This window comes from Onychomys torridus, chromosome 1, assembly GCF_903995425.1.
Source record: "Onychomys torridus chromosome 1, mOncTor1.1, whole genome shotgun sequence".
NCBI classification, from domain to species: Eukaryota; Metazoa; Chordata; class Mammalia; order Rodentia; family Cricetidae; genus Onychomys; species Onychomys torridus.
In genome coordinates this window covers 70,669,671-70,697,202 of record NC_050443.1, presented here as the reverse complement: position 1 = coordinate 70,697,202, position 27,532 = coordinate 70,669,671, and the positions used below count along the sequence as shown (strand labels likewise).

At 38.4% G+C, this 27,532-nt stretch overlaps 1 protein-coding gene across 1 annotated transcript in view; it reads right to left on the bottom strand.

The window, feature by feature from the left end:
• Positions 1-857: 857 nt before the first annotated feature.
• Positions 858-27,532, bottom strand: part of LOC118573756 (disks large homolog 2-like) — a 546,364-nt gene continuing 519,689 nt past the window's right edge. The window contains exon 3 of the mRNA XM_036174134.1: positions 858-1,049. Within this exon, the coding sequence (XP_036030027.1) occupies positions 858-1,049 (192 nt within the window). The remainder of the gene's footprint in view (positions 1,050-27,532) is intronic.

Here is a 27,532-nt window from a genome sequence, read left to right as displayed (position 1 = left end):
CATCTGCTCATCCTTTGGTGCAACTTTATAGTTGCTTTTTTTTTTTTTTAAATTTTGGTACAGCTATGTGGAAGTACTAAGAAAACCAGTGATTTGGATAATAAAATAATAAACCTTGCTAATAACTAAAGGATTGGATAATAAAATAAACCTTGCTAGTAACTAAAGGATCAGTTAGCACAACATCTTTTAAAAAGGTATTGAGTGCTTACAAGTTTTAATCAAAAAGCACAAAATCCAGTAGCTTGGGGCCAGTAGATAAACTAGCAACCAAGGAGAACAGAAAATTCTTATTCTCATTGAATTGTCTCTTCTCAAAATATCAGTGATCAAAAACTGTGTATAATTAAAATTGAAAATGTAGAAAGTATCGGGGAAAGTATGACACCAAATAGCAAGACACCTTGATAAACCATTTTCCCTAGAATAAAATCAAGGTGTTGATGAACCAACTCACACATTTTCAGTTTCAGTTTAGACAGCAAGGGAATCATTAGGTGTGGTTAGGATATATTTGTTTCTTTTGTTTCATCTGAGACCAGGAACGCCGGTAGAAGGAGAGCATTTGAGCAAACTGTGGTATGTCGATGTGTTTTTTTCCCCCTTAACATGCACATGGTTTGTTTTCCCTGTCAAGTTTTCATTCTTGAATCTTAGCTTAGACATTTTTCAACAACTAAATGGATTTTCCAGACATTCAAACAATGGTAATAAAAATATTTCCCAGAATTACCAGGTTGGTTTCCAACCACAGAAAGCATCTTTACAACCAGTGGCCACAATTATGTTTTTAAAACCCTCATTTAACCAGGCCCACAAAATTGCCTTTAGCAATCAGGACTGACAAAAACCACCAGCTATGAAACATAAAGAGTAATCTGACTGACCTTCAGAGGAGAAATGTGAGACTGTAAAACGTATCCATGGACATTTTCTATTTGCGAGAGGTTCTTTTCCGATACATGCACCAGTTCTGGACCTCTTACTTCATGAGTTAGCCGAGGTAAGGAATGATCATGTGGACCGTCTTCATCTTGGTATCGATACTTCTAGGAGAAAAGAAAAGAGGGAAAAGATGCATCAGTGTTGGGAAGGGATTCAGATAGTTTGGACTTAGCAGGACACACTGCACAACTACTGTTGGCTTGCTAAATGTTTGGCTATAAACTCTTCCAGTGGTCACCATAAACCTGGTCAAATCCAAGTAAAACTCAAAAAATATTTCACTTTTTTGTTATGACAATATACTCTTATTTCTGAGACAAATAAAGAAAAACTGGTAACGAATAAGACTGAGAAAATTTGCTTAAATAGAGAGGAGATATTCCCCAAATAATATTTCAGTCATGAATGGAGAAAAAATAGAGAGCAAGAAATTACAACTCTGATATATCTTTATTCATACACTTAATTTTGCTGCTAGATCTGTCAAAACTTTAAATTCCCTCTGATAATGAAGAAAAAATACCACCCACAATATTTCTATAAGCTTGAAAGGGAAGATAATTGTTCTTTAGTCCAACCTCTGTGAAGAACATTGATTTGGGTCTGTTGCATTCTAGGAAAAAATATTACAATTTTTAGGCATTAAGCTAGGCTTTAAAGAACTTCAAAAGTCAAATCAAGAGTCTGTTCAGATGATTCCTGGAGGCTAGGAGAGACTTCCTTCTCTCTTGTTTTCCTTTTGCCATTCATTAACTAGCATTTTGCATCCCCACAACAGCAAAAGAATCTTCTGGCAAAGGCCAGTGCTAAAGATTCTATGCAGATCTCAGAAAGCTGGCCTGGAGAGAAAAGGGTCAGGACAAGAAACTCTGAGGGAACTCAATCCTTCTTGTTGGGTATTCTCCACCTTCAGCCATGGTTTGAGTCTCCAGGGCCTGGGATTCAATCTCCTGATATCTCTCTGTCCTCTCCTTTAGAGCTGTCTCTTTGGTGAAGCATACTGTTTCAGAGCCTTTGGCCATGTAGGGAAAGGAAAGGAGACCATTCTACATCAAACTCCCAACTCAGCTAGTCCATTGTTGGCTGGCCTTGGTTGGTCTGTGTGTCCTATGCAAGGGCATTGGAATAGGGATCCAGACACTGTCATGAGTGCCTTCTCAAGTCTCACTCTACATCAAATCTGTTCTGAGTCCCTCTTTGTTGTGAGAACACCAGGTCACCGAGAATATGTCTTCTTCTAAAGATATTTTCACTTAGTTTTAAGATAAAATAATATGTTGTCTTGGACATCAGTTTTCAGTGAGACAATATGACAATAACAAGCGCTACCTCAGGATGAATAATTCACATTGTCATCCATTTTCAGAAGCTGGTTATCAGTACATGAATTTCTGTGGAGTCTATGTAATGCCCAAAGCAATGTCAATCTCAAAGTTAAAAAAAAAATTTAAAAAGTGTAACAGTACCATAATTGCCGTTGACAAAGGCTCTGAATTCTGCTTCCATTACGCTCACTATTCTGTGATACTCCACTTTGCATGTGACAAAATTAACATTTGTGAAGGTTAAGGTTACTTTTAAAGGTCATCATCTACAGAGAGAATGAATATGGTACCCTGTCCAGGTAATTCAATCCCAAAACTTCTTTCTACTATCTATCATCCACTGTCTATCCACATAAGGAGATGAGGCCAACTCTGATGATCCAACTGGGAGCCTAATAGAAAAGTACCACTGAGAATACACAATGAGAAGAGGTTTTAACATCTCTGTAAACTGCAAATATCATGATTCTGTCTTTGTAATGCTATGAATAATTTGAGGAAGCCATCTCCCCCAGAGGCATGGGCTAATATTTTGTGTTTGTCTTAATCAGTTATGTTTACACTGGGAGTAGATGAATGTCATGTCCATGCCTGTTTCCATTTCTTCAGCTTAGAGCAGATCCACCTCTACATCTGCTCCTCCTTTTCAGTTCTTTCTCATGGAGGCACTAGCACAATCACCACAGCCAAAAAGTAGGAATTAGTTAGATACTATCTCCTCCTTTCCTCGCTACCATTGACCTGACTTATATCCTAAATACATTTTATAAATATTCCCCCATTATTCTCCCAGTTCCAAACACTAACCAGTATCATCACCAACTACACATAGGTTCCTATCAGCTCTCTGTTGGCTACAGCACCAGCTTCTATATGAACTGTTTTGATAATGTCTTTCCCATCAGTTTCTATACTGCACCAGGGGCATTCTGAATTTCCCACATGGGTCTTTAAAATGCCCCATGGCTGCCATTGCCTACAGGACAGAGTTCAAGTTTCCTTCTGACATAAGCTGTTGTGAGCACCACTGCATGAGTCAAACCTCAGTGACTTCTGAATTCCTTTTCTCACCTAAGTAACTATGAACTACAGCAACATCATAAATCCATTTAAAGTTTTTTAACTGTTGCAAAATATACACAATATACATTTTTATCTTGACCATCTTTAAAAGTATGTGGTGTGGCCAGCCATGGTGGTTGCCTATCTCTAATACCAGTATTGGGGAGGCTAATGCAAGGGAATTGTGAGTTTGAGGCAAGCCCAGGCTCCTGGCCATGGCCTACATAGCAAGACCGTGTCTCAAAAAAGCCAAGTTGTATTGTTGAGGACTATTTAACATTTTCTTAGATTTTCCTTATATAATAGATGTCAACCTTTTCATCCTAAATATGTTTTCATAGCTCATTGAGCTTGCCATGTTATAATTCTTTATGCTGTAATGTGCATTTCCAATTTCCTACTAATTTGTGTTAATTTTCAAGTTTGAAATCAGTTTGGCAGTGATCAACCCCATATCTAAAGTTCCTTAGACAAGTACTTATCATGTATTTTCAACAAGTGTTTGCTGAATGAAGTCATACATGCCTTTTGAGGAAATGCAGGGAATGGGTAGGTTTGAGCTAGTTGAAATACAGAACTATTTTTGGACTGCTGGATGTAACTTCTTTCATTAAAAAGAATTACAAAACCAGGTTTAAAGAAAATCACAATGATATTGTTTACTCAACACATAACAAAGGATGTCACATTCTTAAATACAATGTGCTCTCCTCATTATTCACTTCTGCATTTGCTCAGACTAGAAATTGAGGAAAAAAATGTAGTTTTGTTTTCAACAATGACGAAAGATTTTAATTGAGTTATACTCATGCACAATTAAACCACCATGCACAGTGATGATGACCATATGTATAATCAAGTTTTATGGAAGCAAGAATGGGTCAGAATCAACTTTGCACAAGGCTTCACAGTTTAAAAATGGGATCTCAAATGTTATACAAAGAAAACAAATATTCTGTACAAAGTACAAAGACGTATAACCATCAGAATTTCAAGGCCAGCCTGAATGACACAGTGACCTTGATACGAAGAAGAAAAGAAAGCACACGTGTAGCAGGAATTTATCTCAATTCATGGAAGTAAGAATGAGATTTTGGTGACTTGGGGAATATGGCATTGTCCCCCTATCTAAATCCATGGTAACATCTGTTCAGAGATTATGTTTGCTCACTTCTTGGGAAGATATCACTTGGATGATGAAAAATTCCTCTCTCAGATGTACCTTGGAGTTGCCTGAAAAACCAGCTCCTATATTACGGATAAGCTCTACCTGTTCTGAAAGCCACAGTTCCAATGCACCCACCTAACAAGGGACATTAAATAATTCTGTTGGGGTCATACACTGACAGGGTCAGCCCTCATGTTGTAGAAAATTCTGAGTCATCTTTCATTCTATGGATCCTTGGTTGGTTGCTAATGGCATTCAGGGCTCCTTTGAGGGGGTGAGTAGTAGCAAAGTAAGGGGAACTATTAGAAAAGGCCTGCATTTTAAAATCTCTGCCTCACTCTTCTCAGCACCTTACCGCTGCTGGGGGGCGAGAGAAACCTTATTCTTTGTGTACAATATCACTTCTTTCACCTTTAGTGAGAGCAGAGACAGGAGTAGTGCTGTGACAGGGGTACTATGGTACCATCTCTTCTATGCCAATTTCATTTGGAGCAATTATTTTCTCTGTCTTCAGGACCTCTCCCTGTTTGTAAGCTTAAGTGTTCCTTCAACATTGGATTCCAATGAATAAACTTTTTAGATCTGCAATAATAAGATTGAGTATTACCTCAATGGAAGTATTTTGTGACTGTTAGGAATGCCAAGAGATCCTCCACCTCTTGTATGTTCTTGGATATCCCCCATAACATTCTGCACTGATTCTAATCAGTGAATAACAACTGTATTGTAATTGTGTATCTCTGTATCTACAGCTCTTGATTGCCTAGTGGAAACAGACTTATCTCTGACACTTCAGAGCCTACATGACATGAAGTGAGAAACCAGTATCTGTGAGTTTAATGAAATTAACTTTAAATTATCTGATCAAAGCTATGATCCATCTGATCAAAAATCCCACCAAGCAGAACAAACATGAAAATATCTTCATTATTTTTTTTATCTGCAACAGACTCTCACATGAATGGATTATAATTAAGAAGTCTTGCTTGAAGGCTTTAGCACATTCTACTGAAATTAAAGTGTGAGTCAGAACCAGCCAAAGTGCCCAGATTCAGAGGAGCATCAGCATGCTTGATCCAGAACAGGAGGTTCTCTGGCAATTTGAAAGGTGGGGCTATGCTGGCAAAGTACATCACAGTTCCTGAAGTGGAAGTGTGCCAAGTTCTCATAAATAAAAATCTGTTTATCTTTTTGTTAAACAAAAAGTACTCTACTCCCTCCTTCCTGCTTGCAGCAGGGGTTAGCACAAGACTGACAGAAGGGAGGGGGGAGAGAACTACAAAATACAGAAATGGAAATGGAGGGGATGAAGAGGAAGGGGGTGGAGAGTGGCATAAATCAAGAACTGAGGAAAACCAGAACATGCCTGTATGCTTCTGAGTTCTTTGTGTTGCTGAGATATCTTATGACTAGAAGACACAAGTTAAAAACACTTTGCAAAGAATATGAAAGAGGATTGCTATTTAAGGCTTAAAGATATGCTAGGGAGTAGGTGCAAGATTAAGAAATAGTGCTTACTCTTTATACCAGCCTGATATGTTGGAATTGCTCAGCATTGCTTCTGTTAATTGTACTGATAAATAGTATTCTTTGTGTTTTATCGTATCTTCTTCTGTCTGCTAAGCTCTCTGAGGGTTGAAACCAAACCTTTACTCTTATCTCCCATACTGTTCACCCCAAACACTGCATAGTCAGTTGACTACAGGCCTTTGCAGACAGAAAACTTCTTTGAAGAAGTTATTTCGCAAACAGGAAAAACCTATTTCAGAAGTGTAAAGTCAGTAAGAACATGAAATAAATAACAAATCTGCAAAGGAAGTGATGATTCCTAGGAAATATGTGACAACTCAGAACACAGAAAAAAAAATACCAACTGGGCGCACAAAGAAAACTGGCTCCAAAACAACCACAGAAAAGGAAGAGCTTTCATTTCCTCCAAAAAGATTTGCTGCCATTGAGCAGAACTGCCAGTCACCTTCCTATGTTTGTTTATTTATTTGTATAGTTTGATAATTATTTTAGCATTTTACCTATTTGAGGCCTGTGCATATAGAGCTGGGCCTTTTCCAGTTCCTTCCTAGTTTCCTTGGCCAACCTGGGACCCACAGCCCCTCCATTTGCATTGGCTGCAGCCTTTCTGACATATCACTCAGGAAGAAATGAGTGGACAAGAAGGAGCGGGAGGAGGAAAGACCAGAATAGGTGTGGAAGGGGGAGGCAAAGACAACAACAGACAGAAAGAGGGAATGACGAATGTTCAACATGGTGAACAGGTCAGCTCGCTGGTCCACTTTTGTATGTTCACTGTAATTAAAACCAATTCTTTGAATGTCATTTTGACTGGCTCAGGGTTCTCTCTCTTCTCAGATGTGATGGGATGGGAATAAGGAAGAGCAAGGGCAGGACAGAGATTACGTAATTTTCACTCATTCTTCCCTGAGTCTTCATCCCCTACCACACTGCTCCTTGCCTTAGAAGCTTTCAGGGGACAGGGACAGCCTGTCACCTTTAGAATCTGACATTCATTTCTGTGATTATTTTCTGAATGTTTGCCTGCCCCATCAACAGACTCTTCTGTGGGAACAGGGACTCTAATTGCTCTGTCAGTCACTGACCTCTAGTACCTGATATGCAGTAGGTCCTCAATATATGTTGAATGAATCATCTGGCCCAATCTGTCTTCAAAATGTATTATTCAAAGACCTAAACAAAGTAGGTCAACACTTGCTGACCACACACACTCCTTCTACATGTGATAAAAACTTTAGGAAAATAACCCACATCCAGCTGTGCAGCTAAGCCCAGTGAGCACTTCAAAGAAGGATTTTGATCAGATTTGGAGCAAGATATTAGCAAGAGCACTGGTGCTTTTTTGTGTGTGTGGGAACCGCTTTCTCAGGTGTTTCGTTTGAATTTTTTCAGACAAATTTCACAACTTAGAGGAAATACTTTCCTGCTTTTTGCCACAAAGAACAGGACAAGCCAGGATGTTAATTAAATTACAAATCAGCTGTCTGCTTGCATCTGACAGAGCTTTGTGTGCTTCCAAGCAATGTCAGATATTTTAAACCCTCTGTAATTACCTACAATGGAGAAGCTGCCAGGAAGGATGACTTCATGAATATTTAATGGCTCTCAAGACACTTTTTAAAGCACTGATGATTTAAATAATCAAGAGAGACCCTACTGTTACTCTGGGCTGCCCTCCATCTGTCCACAGAAGATTTTAGAAGCCCAGTCAAGAGTGCAGCTGTTTCCTGAGTTAAACCCACATATGAAAGAGGCCAGATTCATCCAGGGAGTCACCAAAGAGTTAAACAGACCTGAGTTCTTTGAGTATGTTAAAAATGGAAGTCTAGACAAAGATGTGCAAAAGTAATGGGTGTGGTAATGTGAAATAAATTTACATACAGTCAGGATGATTTTTAAGGTATTTTTAAAAGTTCTTTCCTCAGGTTATTCTCAGAAGAACTGGGCAAATAAGATGTTGTTATTCTGCTTCTCAACTGAGAAAGAAAGAGGTTTAGATAGTGTTCAAAATGTTAAATATACTGTGAAGATACGTTTCATGACAACCATCTTCTGGCTACAAGTTGCAGCCCAATAGAGTTGAGGAAAAGTCTGTTCTAGCTATGGAAACACAAATCCACATTTCCATTCTGATGCCTGCTACCCCGGAGACATTTGTGAAGTTCTTGTGTGTCCCTGAGCTTTATGTGACTGCAGTTATACACTGAGAGTACAACATTTATTTCATTGAAGAGTAAGGACCAAGAAAGACATTGCATTCCTGCTGCATACAATCTTAACCCCTCCCTTTCATGAAGTCTCAATATTGTTGTACTTGCAGGTTTGTTAGTAAAAGGAAAAAAAAAAGAGTAGTTCCTAAGAGTGAACTTTTCATACAGCTACTTTTATAGGTAAGATGAAGAAAATATGAATAATTATTTGGATTCTCCAAATATGTCTTTCATCCTCACACTCCTAATGACACAGAACTAAGGTAACTTCCTCAAACCTCGGTAGTGGATGAGAGCCATGTTCTGAAGAGATGGTTTGGATCATTCCCAGTCCATCACCTACTATAGAATCCTGAGAAACTCACTAAACTCTCTGAGCCTTAGCATCCTCACTGTGAGAAGAAAAGCACGCCTCTACCACAGGGAGGCCAAGTGACAGACAGCATGGGAAGACTTAGGAGAGAGCCTAGGCCAGTGTAGGCAATCAATATGGAATTTCATTTTTTTTTTAACTAGGACATTCAAAACTTCACATGATTAATAGTGATTTTAAAAGTGGTACTACAGAAATAATTCTACCTTTTATTCTTTTTCAGTTTCTAAATCTGTTTCCATTAATTCGATGACACAGCCTGTCTCAATGCCTATGAACCCAAAAGATTTACTGAACATCTACTAAGTGGTAGGCACCATAGTCACATGTTAGGGAAATAACATTACACAAGACATTGGGAGTGCTGTCTGGAGCATGAGGTTGTTTGTTTGTTTGTTTGTTTGTTTGTTTCAAGACAGGGTTTCTCTGTATAGGGTTGGTGCCTGTCCTGCATCTTGTTCTGTAAAACAGGCTGACCTCAAACTCACAGAGGTCTGTCTGGCTCTGCCTCCCAAGAGCATGAAATTTTAAAGAAAGAAAAAAAAGAAATGGTAACACACAAGAAGGGAACTGAAAGAGTTTCCTGTTTCGCTAGCACTAAGTCAGAGCAAGCAGAACAGTACAATACAGAGACAAAAGCCATCTCAAGCCATGCTCCTCTGGAGTCAGCAGGCTACACACAGATGAGTAGCAATCTCAGATAAGCAGGCTAAAACATTCTGAAGTATATGTGAGAAAGGACGAAAGTCTGGAATGGGAAATATTAATATGCTGATAGTGGCTCTTTCTAAGTGATTATTAATTTCATATTTTGAATTACATTTATTGCTTGAAGGAATTAAAATAATTAAAAAGGCAGAACATTTAACCATGTTCAAGTATTGGTGTTGAAGTGAAGCAGGTCCAATGTGTTTTGCGGCAAGGGAGGGTCTCTGAACCTAGGAAACCTTCATTCCAAGTTCTGCTGAGTTAATTTTGGGAGCTGAATGGAGACACCAGGGAAGTCACTGCCAGCTGAGAAATGTAGGAAGGAGGAGCCAAGAATGAATTGACTGTAGAGGATCAGCTTTGAAGTCAAGTGGCTTCGATACCAAGAAATCAAAAAGACAATTTCAGAAAGGACCCTGTAATTAGTTTGTTCATTTGAAGCAAAACTTCAAATACTATCTGAGTAACGTTCCATGGCTTACTGCTACTAGATTCATTGGAGGACAGTAAGATCCCGTGGGCAGTCTCTGTCTGACTCAACCCACCAGCTGTGAGTCTGCAACATCAGTGAGAGGCACTACAGAAGAGAAAAACCTACAGTGCCCAGGAAGCTTTGGAACCCATGAAAAGAGAAAATGTTCACTTCAACGATATGCTTAATCAAGTGACGACAATTCCCTGTGACTCAGTGTCCTGGGATTCAGTTCTCTTTCTACCACTAACAAGCAATATGGCTTCTGGCAACTATGAAAGTTCTCTGAAACTCACTCTTTTTTTTTTTTTAAATCAGGCGAATGGGACATGAACGTTGTTGGTATAGGAAGCTAATTAGATAATATGAATAAACCATTTTTTTAGACTAGCATTGTGTTATATAAGGTCATTTTCATACAAGTATGTATTACACAGTGAACATATGGCTTCCTATACTGCTATATCTCCCCTCCCTCTCTGATTGTCCCCCTACTCTCATTATACTACACATACACAATTTTATGGATCTATATGATGTTTATCTTTTTGAGATAGGCATAATACAAAATGACTTCATATGAATACCTTCAATGAAAATCATGGACGTTTTGGCACAAGTTCTCACTCCTGGTACATGCCTAGTTACTCTTAAGTATTTTCCCATGTCCTCATCAATGTCAAACAGGCTCCATCCCAAGTACAGAATTTAAGAAGTACATGGTGGGTAGGCCTTGCCAGTATTGGATGTAGCTGACATCCAGCACAGGCTTTTACAGGCATCATGGAACACTAGAAAATAGCACAAATCATCTGAACATAGGCATACTGAGATGCAAAGTCTTAGACCTGATGCTCTAAAGATTCAGTGGATGCTATTTTTTGTTAATGTAAGGGGCTGTTCTGCTCACATTTGCATCTAGGACAGTGTTACTAGCCTCTTCATCCTGTGATTATCAGTTCTGTTCAGGACCTGCCTATGAAGTTATTTGGTCCATGTGCACGATTTCCAACCATATCTGATATCCCAGGATGAGATCACATGCCCACCTGAACCTAGACTAGACTCTTTTGGGCAGGCTGTTTGCCTAGCTTAAGAGTTTTCCATGTATCTGTTTATGCTTCCTCTATGACATTCAGAGACTGAAATTGCTTTCTAGCATGAAGCATTGCCATTCATTCAACAAAATATTTATCATGAGTGGTATGTCCTAATCACTAAATTTAAAATGCAGGAATGCAGAAGTTAATATAAAGCAAGAACTGAGAATGAATAGGTTCATGCTGCAGATGAATTTGATAGTTTATTTCCTTTTTCTCCATGTACTCTCTTTAAAAAATAGATTGATTTTTTATTCTCTCTCTCTCTCTCTCTCTCTCTCTCTCTCTCTCTCTCTCTCTCTGTCTGTGTGTGTGTGTGTGTGTGTGTGTGTGTGTGTGTGTGTGTGTGTGTCTATAGATGGGTGTGCATCTGAGAGAAGTGCCTACAGAGAACAGAAGGATTGTATCCCCTGGAGCTGGAGTCATGTGCACCTTTGAGCTGCCCTCCCTGGGTATTAGGAACCAAACATGGTAGTCTGTAGCAGCAGTAACACTTTTAGCCCCTGACCCATCTCCTGGGCCCTCATCATGCTCTCTGTGTCAGAGTGAATAATCCTGTACAATGGAGAAGACACCATGGTTGAAGGACACAAGCTCTCTTAGTTGTCTACAGAGCTGGTGAAAACAATGTGGCCCATCAAGGTGTTCTGGTCCAGTTGTTCTGTTGCATCTATGAAATAGGAATGCAGGATAGGGGAAAGATCAAAGCAGAAGGTGTGATCTTAATCCTGGCAATAGTTTGCAGTTAAAGGATATTATTTTATACTTAGACCAGTGTATTATGTTAGTATTTCCACAAATAAATTTGCTGTATATGCCATGCTTTTTATGGCGATATTTAAATATTTTTAAAAAAACAAATGAATAATGAAATGTCTTTTATAATTGAGATGCTCAAATAGGTAATTGAATGAGCTACTGAAAGAAGTTATTTTGTGTTTACTAAAGTCTTTGACATGCCAGTCTTCTATAAAAACTCATGAGTTTAATGAGCAGATACTATTTTATTTCCTTTATTCTTCATTCAGAAACACAGAGGCATGGAGAAATTAAGTAAGTTGTTCATACCACTAAGTGGAGTGGCTGAGATTCATGCTTCTCCTGTGACCCCCAACCGGTCCCTACTTCACCAATTTGATTGACAAATTGTTGTGTGTTTCTTGATCTCTTTCACAGACATTTCTTCTGAGTGCAGTAAGTACTTAAGACCTCTGAGTTAAAAGTTGAGGCATATATATATATATATATATATATATATATATATATATATATATCCTTCTTAATTTATGCTGGACCAGGGACTGCAGAGAGGGAAATAGGGAAATTAAAGACAGAAGCAACCTGGCCAATGATCCTGCCAGCCACCCAAATAGAGCAGTATAATTGAAGGTACTCCTCCACAGTTTTCTTCCCATGCCTTCCAGAGGTAGGTCCACCTAACTAAGATGGCAGAACATGATATCTCATCAGAGTGAAGTCAAGTTGATTCCCAGGGGCTGAGAACCCCTAAAGAAGGCAGGGATGCTGCAGCCATGGTTATATCAGGCCCCTCTGACACATAGTGAAGGGATCTCACATATCATCTAAAGTCAATCTCAGCAAGGATCCTCACCCTTTGCTTTTTGTTCATTTCCATGGCTAATTCTCCCATCAGGCTCTCATTTCCTCCCAAGAATGTCCAAATGTGCCCCCTGCTTCCCTTTCTCAACACATTCCACACCTTTTATGACCCAGCCAATTTCTTTCTCTACTTCGTCTATGGAGACATCTTCTCACATCTCACCCCTTCAAAACACAGTTAAACCACCCCAAAATTATTTGCCACCTGAGCAACTGAGTCTCTTCTGGAACATTGCACCTGACACTGCCCAGGTGCTTTTGCCATCTCTTTGCTTCAGGGATCAGTTGGGGTGATGTCACCTCACATGAGCCTCCACGATTTGACCATTTCATTTGTTAGAGCAGAGTGGAACTCACAGCAAATGTGCACATACACCGCATTTTTGTGTTCCAGCATTTTTGTCTATTTGTTTGACTATGTTTTTAAATGTGGACTGAGTGTAAGATCTTGCAGTGCTGTGCCATATAATTAATAAATGAAAAATAAATGCTTGTTGAATGAATAAAGCCACCCAATAACTACTTTTTCCACTGGTATCTGTCTATCATCTAAACCATCCAACAAATAACCCTCAGATATTTCTTCTTTAACTGCAAATTTAGCTACACCAAAAGCTTCCAGAAGTTTTTTTTTTTTTTTTTTACTGCTCAAGAATAAAGCAGAGACACATTGGTGAAAAAAAATTGGATCTCATGCTGAAATCCATCTCTTGTTTGATTTGAGACATGTCATCACTACGTAGTCCAGGATGGCCTGGAACTCATTACTAACCAAGTCAAACTTCAAACCTTGGTCCTCCTGCCTCAGCCTCTACAGTGCCAGGATTACCACACCCCGCCCTCCTTGCACATTTTGTCTTATTGACAATCCTTTTAAACTAGCTAAGAGGCTCTTTTTTTCTGAAGTCATTTGATAGTTCCCACCTCACCACCTCTTGTTCTTTCTTGATGTCTTAAATGAGACTCTCCAGATAATGAAGTATGATTGTTGTTTTTTTGTTGTTATTGTTTTGTTTTAGGTTCTGTTCTTTCCTACAGTCTCTTATCATTTTTCTCCCAAAGTGGGATCTGCTCATGTCTTTGCTTTGTCTTGACTCTGGCAGTGAAATCTTCTAGCACTGAATGTGCAGTTTTTCATTCATCGCTTCTTCCACTGAGCATTTACAATGAGTGACTAAGTCTTGGTAATAGACACTGATGGTATGCAGAGACAATGCAGGATCCTGTCCTCACTGGGCTCCCTTTTCAATAGATTGGACTGAAAATAGTCAGGACTGGTTTCAGAAATTCTATATTTAACATAAGCATACCAGAAATGATGAAATACCACATAAAACATACTATGCACATGTTCTCACAGAGGTGTGATTAGCCTAGCTTTGAGGATAGAACAGGACAATTTCTTCAAGAATAAGATATCTCAGATTACTCTTAAAGAGCAAAGCTATCAAACTGTCACAAGTCATGGAGGATGAGTGATAAAGCATAACTTCCCTTTTAAAGAGCCTGAGATGCTTTAAGCAAGGCCCTTACACTTGGTTCCTTGAAAATTTTTGGTATGAAGTCATAAGCAGTTGTGTTAGAATGAAATTAAAATTTATTGTAGAGTATTTTCATTCCTTGTTAAGCACAAACCCAACATCATCTTAAAATTTCCAAAGTTTCAGCAACCCCCGAGGAATGGATTACTTGAGAGAAATACTTATTTAAAAAATTGAAATTTTGTTGGTAAAATTTACCATCCATGGAAGTGGGATCCATATTATTAGAGTATTTCATATCTTGGGTGTTGTTCATAAACCAATAGCTCCAAAAGGCTAATAAAGCTCCCTCATCACAGAAACTCCTGTCCTCTCTCTCAACACATTATGGTCCAGTTGGTTCATGATTACATTTCTCTTTTTTATGTTTTTGTTTGTCTTCATTCTTATATCTATTTAGTAAAGGTTTTATCTGGATATGCAAAACTAGTAAACATGGTGAAAATGCCCAAATACCATATTCTTTACCTTGAATTTCTTTGACTTCTCTATTTCAGATGCAATTTGCTTAGCCATGAGGGAAGAATCATCTAGGTGGGGAGTTGTAGTCATTAGCTACTAGGACTCAGTAATAAATAAGAAAACAAAACATCTTTCTTTTGTGGAGCTTTTATTGTAGTCAAAGTTACAGGGGAAAATAACTTGTTTAACAAATTAAGGAAATGAGATGATACTCCAAGACAGTCCCAAAGTAGAAGGCTGTTAGTTAGAAGAGTTGGGGACACTCTCCAAAGGGAATGAGTGAGACTCTGAAGAGGAAGAGAACATGTCATGGGAAGAGCTGGACCAACTGCATTATAAAGGAAAGAGTTACCAGGACAGCCAGAGTTAGGAAGGAGTTTAGTGTGGGCCCAGCACTGATAGCATGTTCTAAGAGTGGAGTGGGATGACTGAGAGGCAGCACAGATGCCCTGGAACCAGGTTGCACAGAGATGCTTCTGGCTGTGGATCTGAAGGACAGAAAACAGCATCCTGAAGAGATATCCGCAGGAGTAGTCACAGTAGCTAAGAGGAAGGGGCAACTCTGGTATGTGCCAGTCAATAAATAGATAAACAAAATGAAGCAAATACATGTAAGTATTATTTAGCCATAGAGTCAAGGGACCACACCTTCCCCAACACAGATGAACCATGGGGGCAGTATACTAAGTCAAACATGCAAATCACAATGAGGCAACTGCTGTATAGTTTTACTCATGTGCTGTAATGGGAGTGGTAAAATTTGAAGACAGGGCTAAAAGGATGGTGGTCAGCAGCAGCTTGAAGAGAGAAACGTGAAGAATGAGTTGTCTTAGAGTTTCAGGTTTGTGAGAAGTTCTGGACATGTGTTAACCAACAAGGTGGATGGAACCAACACTTCTAAAATGCACATTGATAGTAAAAAATCTTAGGTTATGTGTTTCTACCACAATTTAAAAATAGCCCACCCTATCTGTTGAAGAAAAAGGCTAGCAGAGGTTAGAGTAGAGTAGGTGGGAGATTCTTACAGACACATTACAAAGTCTTTGGGACGCTGAGCTCAGCCTCTGTTCAACTTTAGGGAAGGAAAATTCAATGTCCATAAATTCTGAACAATTTTCCTGCTAAGCTACAAAAACATTCCAACTACTCACACATCTTATTCTTTGAAATGTCCCACATATTTTTTTCTCAGACGAGATCAGAAGTAATAAAAATAAAACTGATAGTAGCTAGTGACTAAATCAGCTCCTCCTTGGGACCATCTATCACCTGGAGGAACAGAGGAAGGGTCTGGGCAGATGGACACTGGGCAGCTCTAGGCTCTATGAGCAGTGGGCACTGGGACCCGCACAGTCATTCCTCACAAATGATCATTAGCTGTTCTGAATGAATCTGAACATCTGGCATGATGCTGGGTTAGAAACCTTGCTTCTTGACTTGAGCTTCGGTTTGGGGACACAGTAATAGCCTTAAATGGTTAAAACAAATGAGAACAGATGGAAGAGGTGCAGGTACCCAGATTTTACAGGGAGCACCCCTACAGTCTCAGAAAACAAGTACTTCATATTGTGATAAAAATTGATTAAGATTCATCATGAAATCCTTCATGTGTTTATAACAGTTTCCACTATCTACTTAAGCAATAAAGAATAACATAAAACGTTAAATCTAAGATACTCAACAGAAAGCCATGGGTGTTCACACTTAATTCTTCAGAAGTTTCATATTATATGCATAAATTTCTGCTGTTGTCAATGGGTACACATTTGTGACATGTCTATGTCTTTTTAAATTTAAATTTTAATGTATATGTATTTATATATGTGTATATGCGCCCATATGCTCAATAAACACACACACACACACACACACACACACACACACACACACACACACACACACCTGCCTGCTGAAGCCACAAACAGGGATTGGATCTCCTGTAGTTGGATTATAGGTGGTTGTGATCTTCCTGACATGGGTGTTAGAGACTGAACTTAGATCTTCTAGAAGAGCAGCAAGCACTTAAAAAATAATAATAACAACAACAGCTGAGCCATCTCTCAAGGCTCAAAGGAAAGGTTTTAAAACTGAAATTTTTGTGATGTAGAATAATCCTACCAAGGGGCTCTAAACTGTCCTAGGGATAAACAGACCCATATCCACAAAAGCCATCTGTTTAAAATAGTTACATATTGTGTTAGTTAGGGTGTCTATTGCTGTGATAAAACATAATGACCCTAAGCATTGTGGGGAGGAATGGACTTACTACTTACTTCAGCTTACACTTACACATCACAGCCCATCTTAGAAGGAAGTCAGAGCAGGAACATGGTTGATGGAGCTGACACATGGGCCAGGAGGGGTGCTGCTTACTGACTTGTGCCTCCACATGGCTTAGTCAGTCTGCTTTCCTATAGCACCTAGAACCAACAGCCCAGGAGTGGCACCTCCCACAATGAGCTGGGTGCTCCCACATCAATCACTACTTTTAGAAATACATCATGGGCTTTCTGACAGGCAAATCTGGTAGAGGCATTTTTCTCAATTGACATCACCTCTTTTCAAAATGATTGATGTGGGAGCACCCAGCTCATTGTGGGAGGTGCCACTCCTGGGCTGTTGGTCCTATAAGAAGGCAGACTGACTAAGCCATATGGAGGCACAGTATGTTGTAATATATGAGAGTTGTAATATATGTGGTTACTTCATAATCTCACTAAAACTTGGAATTATCAGACCAGCGAGACTACTCATATGGTAAAAACAAACAAACAAACAAACAAACAAACGAAAACTCTTGCTATATAGACCTGAAAACATGAGGTTAGTCACAAGATCCTACAATGCAAAGAGAAAACTCAGGGGAAAGTTGTTCTCTGTCCTCCACACATGCACCATGTCACACTCACACCTGCATGAACTAACACATCATAAATACAATTAATTAATTAATTAATTAATTAATTAATTTTTAAAGCCTGGCATTATTCATAAAAATACTTATATCCCAGCAAATGTAAAAATTAAGAGATTTGTGTCAATAAATAAATTATACATGGGTTTTGAGAGAGAGAAAAAAAACAATCAAAGACAGTTTCCATTTTATAGTTAGTACATAATGACATTTATTCTAAGAGTAATCTTTCTACTACCTCTTTGTCTCAAACATTGGCGATAAACAAGTATTTCACTAGTTGATTTGGGTCGGGTTTGTTCTCAACTTAGTTCTGTGTGCAGGATCTGACTTCACCCACAAGGGGGCAGGCTAAGCCTGTTCAAATTCAATCTCTACACAAGCCTAAGTGCATTTAGTTGGTAAAGCTATAATCAATAGATGGTTTAGGGATGTAGCACACACACTTCTTTCTTACAAATTTTAATGTCTCTGTATCCACCCATCCACCTCTTTCTCTTTTTTAAGTAAAATAAAGGCCTTTCTCCACTCCACCTTTTATAAAACTGAGGGCAAGAGTGATTCACTTGCTTCCTTATTTCTTTGCTCCTTATTTCTAGCATACATAGTGGACTCCTTGTTCCCACATGCAGTGCCTTCTTCATACTGCCTTGAGTCTGAATTCCCAGCATTTCCTCTACTCCTTCACCAAACACATACCCACATATCACCACCACCACCACCACCACCACCACCACCACCACCACCATCACTACCGTTTCCTCCCACACTTTTCGGTCCCTAGCATATGGTCCAACTGTACTCTATTCCTCTCAAATTGATATATACTTTGATATTCATACTTCCATGACTCTCTGAAGGCCACTGACTGAACTTCTGTCCTGAACCTGTTCTACTGACTTGCAAACTTGAGTCAATAGCTTTGCTAAGACTTCTGTGCAAAGTCCTTTCTAAGTACCCTCTCCAAACACTTTTTTAAACACCTAATGAAACACTATGTTTAAGACTTTTTGACCTTTTTAATCTGTCCCTTCTCAAATGTTTCTTACTGGACAATAGGGAATCAGAAGAGACTTTTGTTGCCTGGGTTCTAGTGCCCACACTATGCCTAGCAACACAAAGGATGATGACTAGACTGGAGAATATAATGAATCCATGTGCTGGAAGGCAAATATTTTAATTTTGAATGATATATGTTTAAATTGTTTACAGTAATTCATCAAGTACTTACATTTTAGAACTTGTGGTTTTTTAAAAATCATTGTCTTTATAGCCATATTATTTTAAAGGAAATAAAATTCAAGTTTGATGTTAACAAGAGATAGATTCAATGTTCCTGCCTTGGGATGGTGAAAGGGATGCAGAGGGAAGCCGGAGACGGCATAGGCTGGGAACCAGGGTCTCCACAATATATGCATATACAAGTCACTATAATATACTGATACAATGAAGTAGTTCACTTAATGACTATACTTAAAAAATAGTCGGACTCAGCCTTTGGCAAGAATTTCGACAATTCAGTTGAATAATCAAATATTTTTCTCAGCAAGCATATTATTGATTTCCTACAAAGGTTATAATTTAACAAACATATAATATTGATTTGTTTTTAAAACTCTCAGTCTAGAGCTATGGAGATCTCAGTGGAATTGTAATTCCTTATAATTAAAAGCTTTCAAAATGCAAATATATGCCACAAGGCATGGGGCACCATATGCTTCACTGTAATCTCAATCACAAACTTCACCTCCTAAATCCTGGAAATATAACTCTGCTAATTCAAACTTTTTTTGGCATTTCATTGACTCTTTTGGTTTACTTTTGTAAGATTTTGAATTCTATTTTAATTTCAAATTAATCAAATTACAGTTATTGTGTACCTATGAGGAACAAGGAAATGGGCTGTGTCTTAACAAGCTGCTTGTGACAGGCTTCCTCTAATCATTTTGAACTATTATGCTGGTAGAGAACTAAGCACTGATAATGATGGATAAAGATAGATACTCACATAGATAAACTTGTATGAGGAAGAACCTAGCTCCAAAAGATTCATCTTGTTGTATTTAGCCATCTTGTATACTTGTAGGAAACTCACAGGAAGAAATGCATCTCAACACCCTTTGCAAATTCTTTTAAGATGTGGAGAACACAGCTATAGGGCTATATATAATCAGAGCTCCAAATCTACAAATGTCATCTCTTTCTTTAAGTTAAATGCAGTAGGAAAGCTACACAATATTGATTTCAGTCAATGGGCTTCAACAGAGCAACTTAAGTCAGCATATAAATTGCTGTTGACTATTATTGAATGCTCACAGTGTGCTAGGCACCATTAATTCAGCTGAAACTCATTAATCCAATGACTAACTAGGTCCCCATTAGGAAGGTTCACATTTTACAAATGACCAAGCAAGAGCAAAACACCCAGCTGAAAGGCAACAGAATTGGCAGGCAATTTCATCATCTGCTGTTAATTGGAAGAAGTGGAACATAATTTTATTCAGAAGAATGCTTCATCATGGCCTTGGGAAGTAATGAAGTCTCAAGGGATCTGACTGGACTCCCCTAATAACTTTCCAGGAGAGATGGAAGATTTCTAGAAGGAAGGGAGAATGTATGTGAGATTTCTTATTCCAAATTCTTAGATGAAATAAAATGAATGGAATCTATATTTTGTGCCCAATGGTCCAGAAGAAGAAAGGTTAATGCCACATTATCATTTTTGTGTAGTGATGCTTGCTTCTAAGCTAATTTTTATATTAGAAAAATTGAATATTTATTGATGTAAGAAAATGAGGAGGGGTGCTGAACTTAATTTTGAAGACAGTGGGTATTAGTTTAGGAGGTCTGGGTCACTACCTTTGCTGTCCAAGAAATAATGTTCTAGAATTGAAGTTCTCATACTTTCAAAACAGGACCCAACACTGTATTTTGGCAATGATAGATCATCTATTGATCACTACACATCCTTCCAGCAATCATTTACTAGGTACAGTTGGTGAGTTTTTTACTTGGCTAGGTTGACCAAGGGAATTTTATTCTCTCTTTTATGGAGTTTGTAGTCTGTTTGGTTGGGTAGATATTAACCACATAAGTGTAATTAAATCCACTGGTAAATTAACAGGTCATCTGAAGAAAGCAACCAATGCTTTTGGTGTACATTACCAGTAAGTAGTAAGTTATATGGCTCAATAGGCCCAGGTGATGATACATGTGACAACTACTTGTACCAGCATCTATTGTATCTGAATGAGGCTCTTTTATATTATTTCAGATTTTCATACCTCTCCTGTGACATTCTCATAGCATCCTAACATGGATGAAGACTTGCTCCTGTAGACTCCTTGGTGGCATATGCCACAGCACACACATCAGTGGGTTGGTTGTAGCCTGAAAGTTGTTGTTGCTTTTTCATTCTATAAGACTCAGACAAAATGTTGCCTTGTCTCTGAAACTTTTCTTATGACAGCCAATGTTCCCTCTTCTGGGTGTTTCAAAGATCTGGCTTCAAACTTAATAATTTGAAAGGCAATTGATCCATTTGTAAGTCTGACTCTTCACTGGACTGTGATCTTCTTGAAGAACTAGATTCTATTCTGTGTGCATTTCTTCATGTCACTGAATCTAGAAGCTCAGTGCTTGACAGTTATAGGCCCTCAATAAATATTTATTAAACCATCATTAAGGAGGATAAGACTTGTTCTTACAGTCTAGAACAAGAAGGCAATATATATATCAGAAAACATGGACAGCATTTCACTTGAAATGCTGAGAAAATATTTGAAATATAAATTATTCATTAAAACATTCTAGATGAGAGCATATATCTGGTCACAACACATACCAGTTTGGGTCTTACAATGAGCTTGTTTCTTTGTAGTGTTGATGGATATTATGAATGTCAAATAAAAGAATAAGTGGGTTTCAAGCAAACTGAATGCACGTGCATAATTAAGACATGTACTTGTGTTTCTGTCTTTATCTTTACTAAACATAGTAGAAAAATCCACTTTAACTTAAAGTTGCAAACTTAAGCATTATCTGAAGAATCACTGACTTAGGCACTGGACGGAATTCTAAGGCATGCCTTCACTAAATCTTCTGACTGCAGAAGGATCTGCTTAGGCATGATGACTGTCACTCGCTGAGCAATGACTACATCCTGGTCCCTAACTCTTAAACAATGCCAGCTCTTCCCATGACTCCTACATCTCCTGACAATACTAACTTTCAAGGAACTAGAAAAATGTAAAATTGCAAAGAGGGAAAAAATGGGTGTAGCTACCTTCTTGTTTTTAGACAACTTATTTGGTTTCAGAGGGATAGTCCAGACCTAACTCCTCCAGACCACATGCAACCTTCTAAGTATGCTCCCCATCACTTGATGTTTACAATAGTATAGTTATAATTTCCTGTTGTTTGAAATTGTATGTGTAACTTACTAAATAAGAATCTAGGAATTACATGTGTCCTATCTTATACTAAATTTTGGTTGCAATTCTTTCATGTTTTTTTACATTCCTCCAAAGAACTATGATAGTTCACATGTGTCTCATGTACATTATATGTACAAAAATAAATTTTTAGTTATTATAATTTAGTCACTAGAAGAAATTACTATCTATGTTTTGTAAATCATAATTTATCTTCATCAGTAAGTAAGTGTGCCTTGTGTGACACGTGCAAACTGTCTGAGGATCAGATTTCATTTCTAGTATTGGACACAGTGACCAGTATATGATAGGCTCAATTAGCAAAGGGAGGGAGCATCCAGCTGGTGCTTGCAAACTTTTCAGCCACATCTGATGTTGAACTGTCTTAAATATTGAAGGCTGATGGCAAATTGAATGAATAATCCACATGATTTGTGTTTTTCTGATATGTACTATAAATGTTGATTTTTTTTCATAAAAGCCATGACATTTTTTCAGGCCTCTTTCTAACATAATTAGTGAGAAGCAAAGACTGAGTGACATTTAGACAACAATCCCTTGAGCTGGAAGATAACTTGCCATTCTAGTTGCAAACAACAGTACAAGAGCTCACTGCAAAAGTCATAATATTTCAGAGCACAAGACAAGGTGGCCCAGCTGCTGAAGACACTATGTGTGTTTCATAGCAGATTAAGAGCAGACCATCAAATCAGTCTTTTTCTTGCAACTTCTGCATGGTTGGCTCTTACTTCCAGAAAGCTTAGAAGAAAGATAAATTGAGGCCACAATTGATATAGTACACCCTCTACCTCGGTCTTGGCTCTGAGTGCAAGAAGCATGTGACCAGAGAAAAGTACTTTACTTTCTCTGTTAGAAATTTTCTCGTCACCAAATTCTTATTTAGGAAAATAGGATAAAACAGTGGTTCTTTGTGATTCTACACTCACTTGTTAGTAACACTGAAGATATTATTGTTAAATACAAACTTAAAAATGAAGTTGAGCACATTGAAGAGACAACAGCATGCAATCTCACTTGCATTCTGTCATATTTGCTTCAGACTTAGAAGAACAGAAAGAAATGATGTTGCATTTAATGCAGTACCAAAACTGTGTAGACTATTTGATGTAGGTTAGAACTGTTGTAGAGGAACAGACTCATGTTGTGACAATAATGGGTGGTTTCAATTTCTAGTCTGAAATATCGTGGTGGATTTTATAATAACTTGAATGTTTGAAAGAATGAGTCAATACTTTATGTATGCCACTGAGAGAAAAAATGATGAGATCTGTGGATAAAACCTGGCTAAACTCCCCATCAGCCATGACAAACAGGGATGTGGACCATTATATCAGTGGGACTTGTTTCTATAGAGTGTTTGAAGACACTGCAAATGTCCCTGAAGGAAAACTAGCAAACACTCAAGAGTCTACTGTTCCTGTGTTTGGTGAAACTGGAAAAGGAAGAGGTTGTTTGGGAAAGAATAGTAAGACAGAGCACACTTTATAATGCATAAAATGTCTCTTGCTTTAAGTAGCCATTAAATTATGCCTCCATATCTTATTCTGCATATAATGTGATTAATAAATACACATGAGCAAAGTTTATCATGGTTACGGGTCTCAAGTTTTCGATAAATGTGAAATGGTGTGCACAAAGTATCATCTAGGGTTCCTCTTAAGGCTATGAATCAGTTTTTCCCCCTCAAATAGCAGGGGTGGGTATCTGGCACTGCCATTTGGTGTCAGCTGGTGACCTATAGTCACCCCACCAGCTAGTCATTAATCATGATTCCTAGGTTTGTTTGCAGTTTCCACCCAGCCTAGTGAGAGGATTACTCATTGCAGTGCTGTTGCGGTAAAGACTGAATTTTTCTCTAATTAGTCCATATGACCTTGGTGTAAAACATGAAAATGTGTTCTTTATTTTTAAATACCTCTAAAGATACATTCTTTGCCAGGTGATGGTGGCCCACGCCTTTAATCCCAGCACTTGGGAGGTAGAGCCAGGCAGATCTCTGTGAGTTTGAGGCCAGCTTGGGCTACCAAGTGAGTTCCAGGAAAGGCGCAAAGCTACACAGAGAAACCCTGTCTCAAAAAACTTAAAAAAAAAAAAAAAAGATACATTCTTTAACTTCTTTTACACCCCAATGCCAAGTTTAATCATGTAGTACTCCTCAATACATTTATTGTTCAATTTCAAAACACTTAGCCTAATACTCAAGCTGTGAAATTAGTATTTTTATTCTTGTGAGGAGGCACAGAGAGAGGAAATTATAGCCACATTGTCTAGGTACAAAGGTGATGAGAGCAGCTCGTAACATGAATCAGGGCTCAGTGGTATCTTGCACTTGAAATACTTATCAGGTGCTTCTGTTAACTAAAGGCATGAGCTAAGTTAAAGGCATGAGCTGTCAAATACAGTGCAATAGTGGATAGCAAGACTGTGTGTTTGGGTTTAAATACATTGTTATTTGCTGCACAACACCAGATAAATTATTAAATTTAATTGAGGTGATTTTCACCTGTACCTAGGAATAAAATATAATTTTACCCCAAAGAGGCCTGAAATACAATTAGGAATACAATATTGTGTAAAAATATGATCTATATCTGTATGGCATATAGAGTAGTATAGATATCCCTAAAGAAAGGTGTCCAAGTCCTAGAAGATGGTCACAAAGACTAAAGCATAGTATGCATTACATGTGTTGAATTGAAGAATCATTATGCAGTCAAGATTATCTCAGAGGGTCTCTCTTTTTTTTCATTATTATGTGTTTTAAATTTTATACATCAGCCATGGGTTCCCCTGTCCTCCTCCCTCCCGCCCCCCCCCCCACCTTGCCCCAGCCCCTCCTCTCCATTCCCATGTCCTCCAGGATCAAGGCACCCCTGGAGATTCATTTAAACCTGGTGGATTCAGTACAGGCAGGTCCTGTCACCTCCTTCCAGACTGAGCAAAGTGTCCCTGTGTAAGACCAAGGTTTCAAACAGCCAGCTCAGGCATTAAGGACAGATCCTGGTCCCACAGACTGGGTGCCTCCCAAGAAGATCAAGCTATTCAATTGTCTTACTTATCCAGAGGGCCTGATCCAGCTGGGGGCTCCACAGTCTTTGGTTCATAATTCATGTGCTTCCATTTGTTTGACTATTTGTCCCTGTGCTTTTTGCAATCTTGGATTCAAGAATTCATACTCTTGCAGACCCTCCTCTTTCTCGACAGTTGGAAATCCATCTCCCCCAAGACGCAGCTATAGCACTCTTGGCCATATACCCAAGGAATGCTCAATCATACCACAAGGGCATTTGCTCAGCTATGTTCGTATCAGCTTTGTTTGTAATAGCCAGAACCTGGAAACAACCTAAATGCCCTTAAACTGAAGAATGGATAAAGAAAATATGGTACATATACACAATGGAGTACTACTCTACAGAGAAAAAAACAATGACATCATGAGGTTTGCAGGCAAATGGATGGATCTAGAAAAAAAATCATCCTGAGTGAGGTAACCCAGACTCAGAAAGACAAACACGGTATGTACTCACTCATAGGAGGATACTAGATGTGAAACAAAGATGACTAGACTGCTACACAACTCCAGGGAGGCTACCTAGAAAACGGGACCATAGGAAGACCCAAGGATCACTCAGAGGGTCTCTTGATAGGGTTTGATGCCAGAGTCCAATTCAAGTGTGGCATAGGTATAGCCACAGTAAGTGTTTATAAGAAAAGAACCCAGATCATGTGAAAATGGCACTGTGGTTACCTTTCATTGTACACATGTCAACTTCCCTTATAGTCAAATAAATGCTTTGAGGGCAAAGACTACCTTTTTAATATCTCCATATCTCCTTTACTAGCCATAATAATCAATAAATATGACCCATTTGATAAATATTACTATTTTATTGAACTGGAAACTGCTGATCACTAACATAACCATTATTTTTATGTTAAGTTTTATATGACAAAATAATTGTCCTTCTCTTGTGTCTAAGAAAATGAAAGTTAAGTAGAAATTTTATAGAAACTACTAGTTTTACCCTTTAGTAAAATCAAATAAAAGCTTGTGGCTTCCTCAGACACAGCTACTTCCTATGTGTATGTATATAAACTAATTTTAAAAATGCTTGTATTCCCTTTGAATAGTAATCCATATTCTCCTTGCCCCTCTCTTGTACACATACACACACACACACACACACACACACACACACGCACACACACCTGGTACCTTGCAATACAGCTCTGTTTGTCTAACAAATGAAATGGTAAAACTCTGGCTGCGCAGCAGATTAAAAATGTAAGGTAAAAGTCTACCAGCTCCCATGATTTGAGTTGGTACATAGAGTGTGAGAGGAAATCCTGTATCATAACATGACAAACCAAATCGATAACTGCTTATATAAGAGAAGCGTGTCAAAACTGGACTGTGTGGTTTCAGAAAAACACAGCTGTTTGTACTCAAGAGGAAGGCTACTGTGCCGTCACAGTCCCTCTAACCTTGTTCTGCTTTCAAATGGATCGCAGGGTAAATTTTGTCAACTGTGTGCTATAAAAATCCCGATGCAGTCCTTGCTCGGGTCTGTAGAATGAAGAGGGTCAGCTTTACTTAAGTGATTGGCTTCCTGTTTTTCTTAATTATGCAAAATGAGGACAATGCAAAACACAGCTGCTGGAAACTCAGATGTTTCTCGGAGCCTCAAGCACATAACCACTTAGTGCTGAGTAACACAGAAAATACTTGCTGGGGAGGGGAGCATAGCGGTAACACATTTTCAGTGGCATGCTTACTATGTAGTGGGAGAGCTGATTTCATCTAGGAAAATAGAAGAAAGAAAAAGGTACTTCAGGGTACAAGTAGCCACCTTTAACTTAGACACATGCATGTTATTGATAGAACAAACACGAGGAACAGAAGGAAGGCATGGTGGTTGTGTATGGAATAGCGCAGCGTGTTGGTGGACAATTTTGATGCCTTAAGAACGAGAAGAGATTACTACTGAATATATGAAATCTCAAACCACCCCAGGCAGTAAGCAAACACACTACAGAATGTGCTACTGGAGTGTTCATCAGTGGTTGAGTGTGGCATCAGATGAGGTCTGGCTGAAGAGAAGCTATATTGATTAACCAGGATTGAGACATGCATAAAGTGCTGAGTGGCATTCAAGAAACTGCTGGTGTATTTAAAGACTCCTTGGTGGATCCTTATTCCTATTTTAAGGCTGAGTTCAAGTATTAACTCCTCCAATTGCCTTTCTAACTACTAGATGGAATAACACATTTTCTTTGTACTTTCTTAGTGTAATGTAGCACTTTTCAAACTATCAAATTTAATGTTTCTCCACTATAGGATGAGCTCTTTGGAAGCAGAGGCTATTATTCAGTCATTTTTATAATTCCCCAGCAATCGGCATCATGCAAATGCTTAAAGAGAGTGCAATAAATGTTAATTGGGTCAATTAATAGATGTAAATAAGCAAATGGTTGAATGGTTCATGTATCGTTAGGAGTGTGACATCATTATTAGAGTATTGAGTAGCTGTAGTTCAGTACTACTTATTTTCTCATGTACCTATGACTCATGTTAGGTGGAATGCTTGGTAATAGAATGTACTTGAATCTCAAATTTAGAATTAAATGATACTGTAGATGGATAAAGG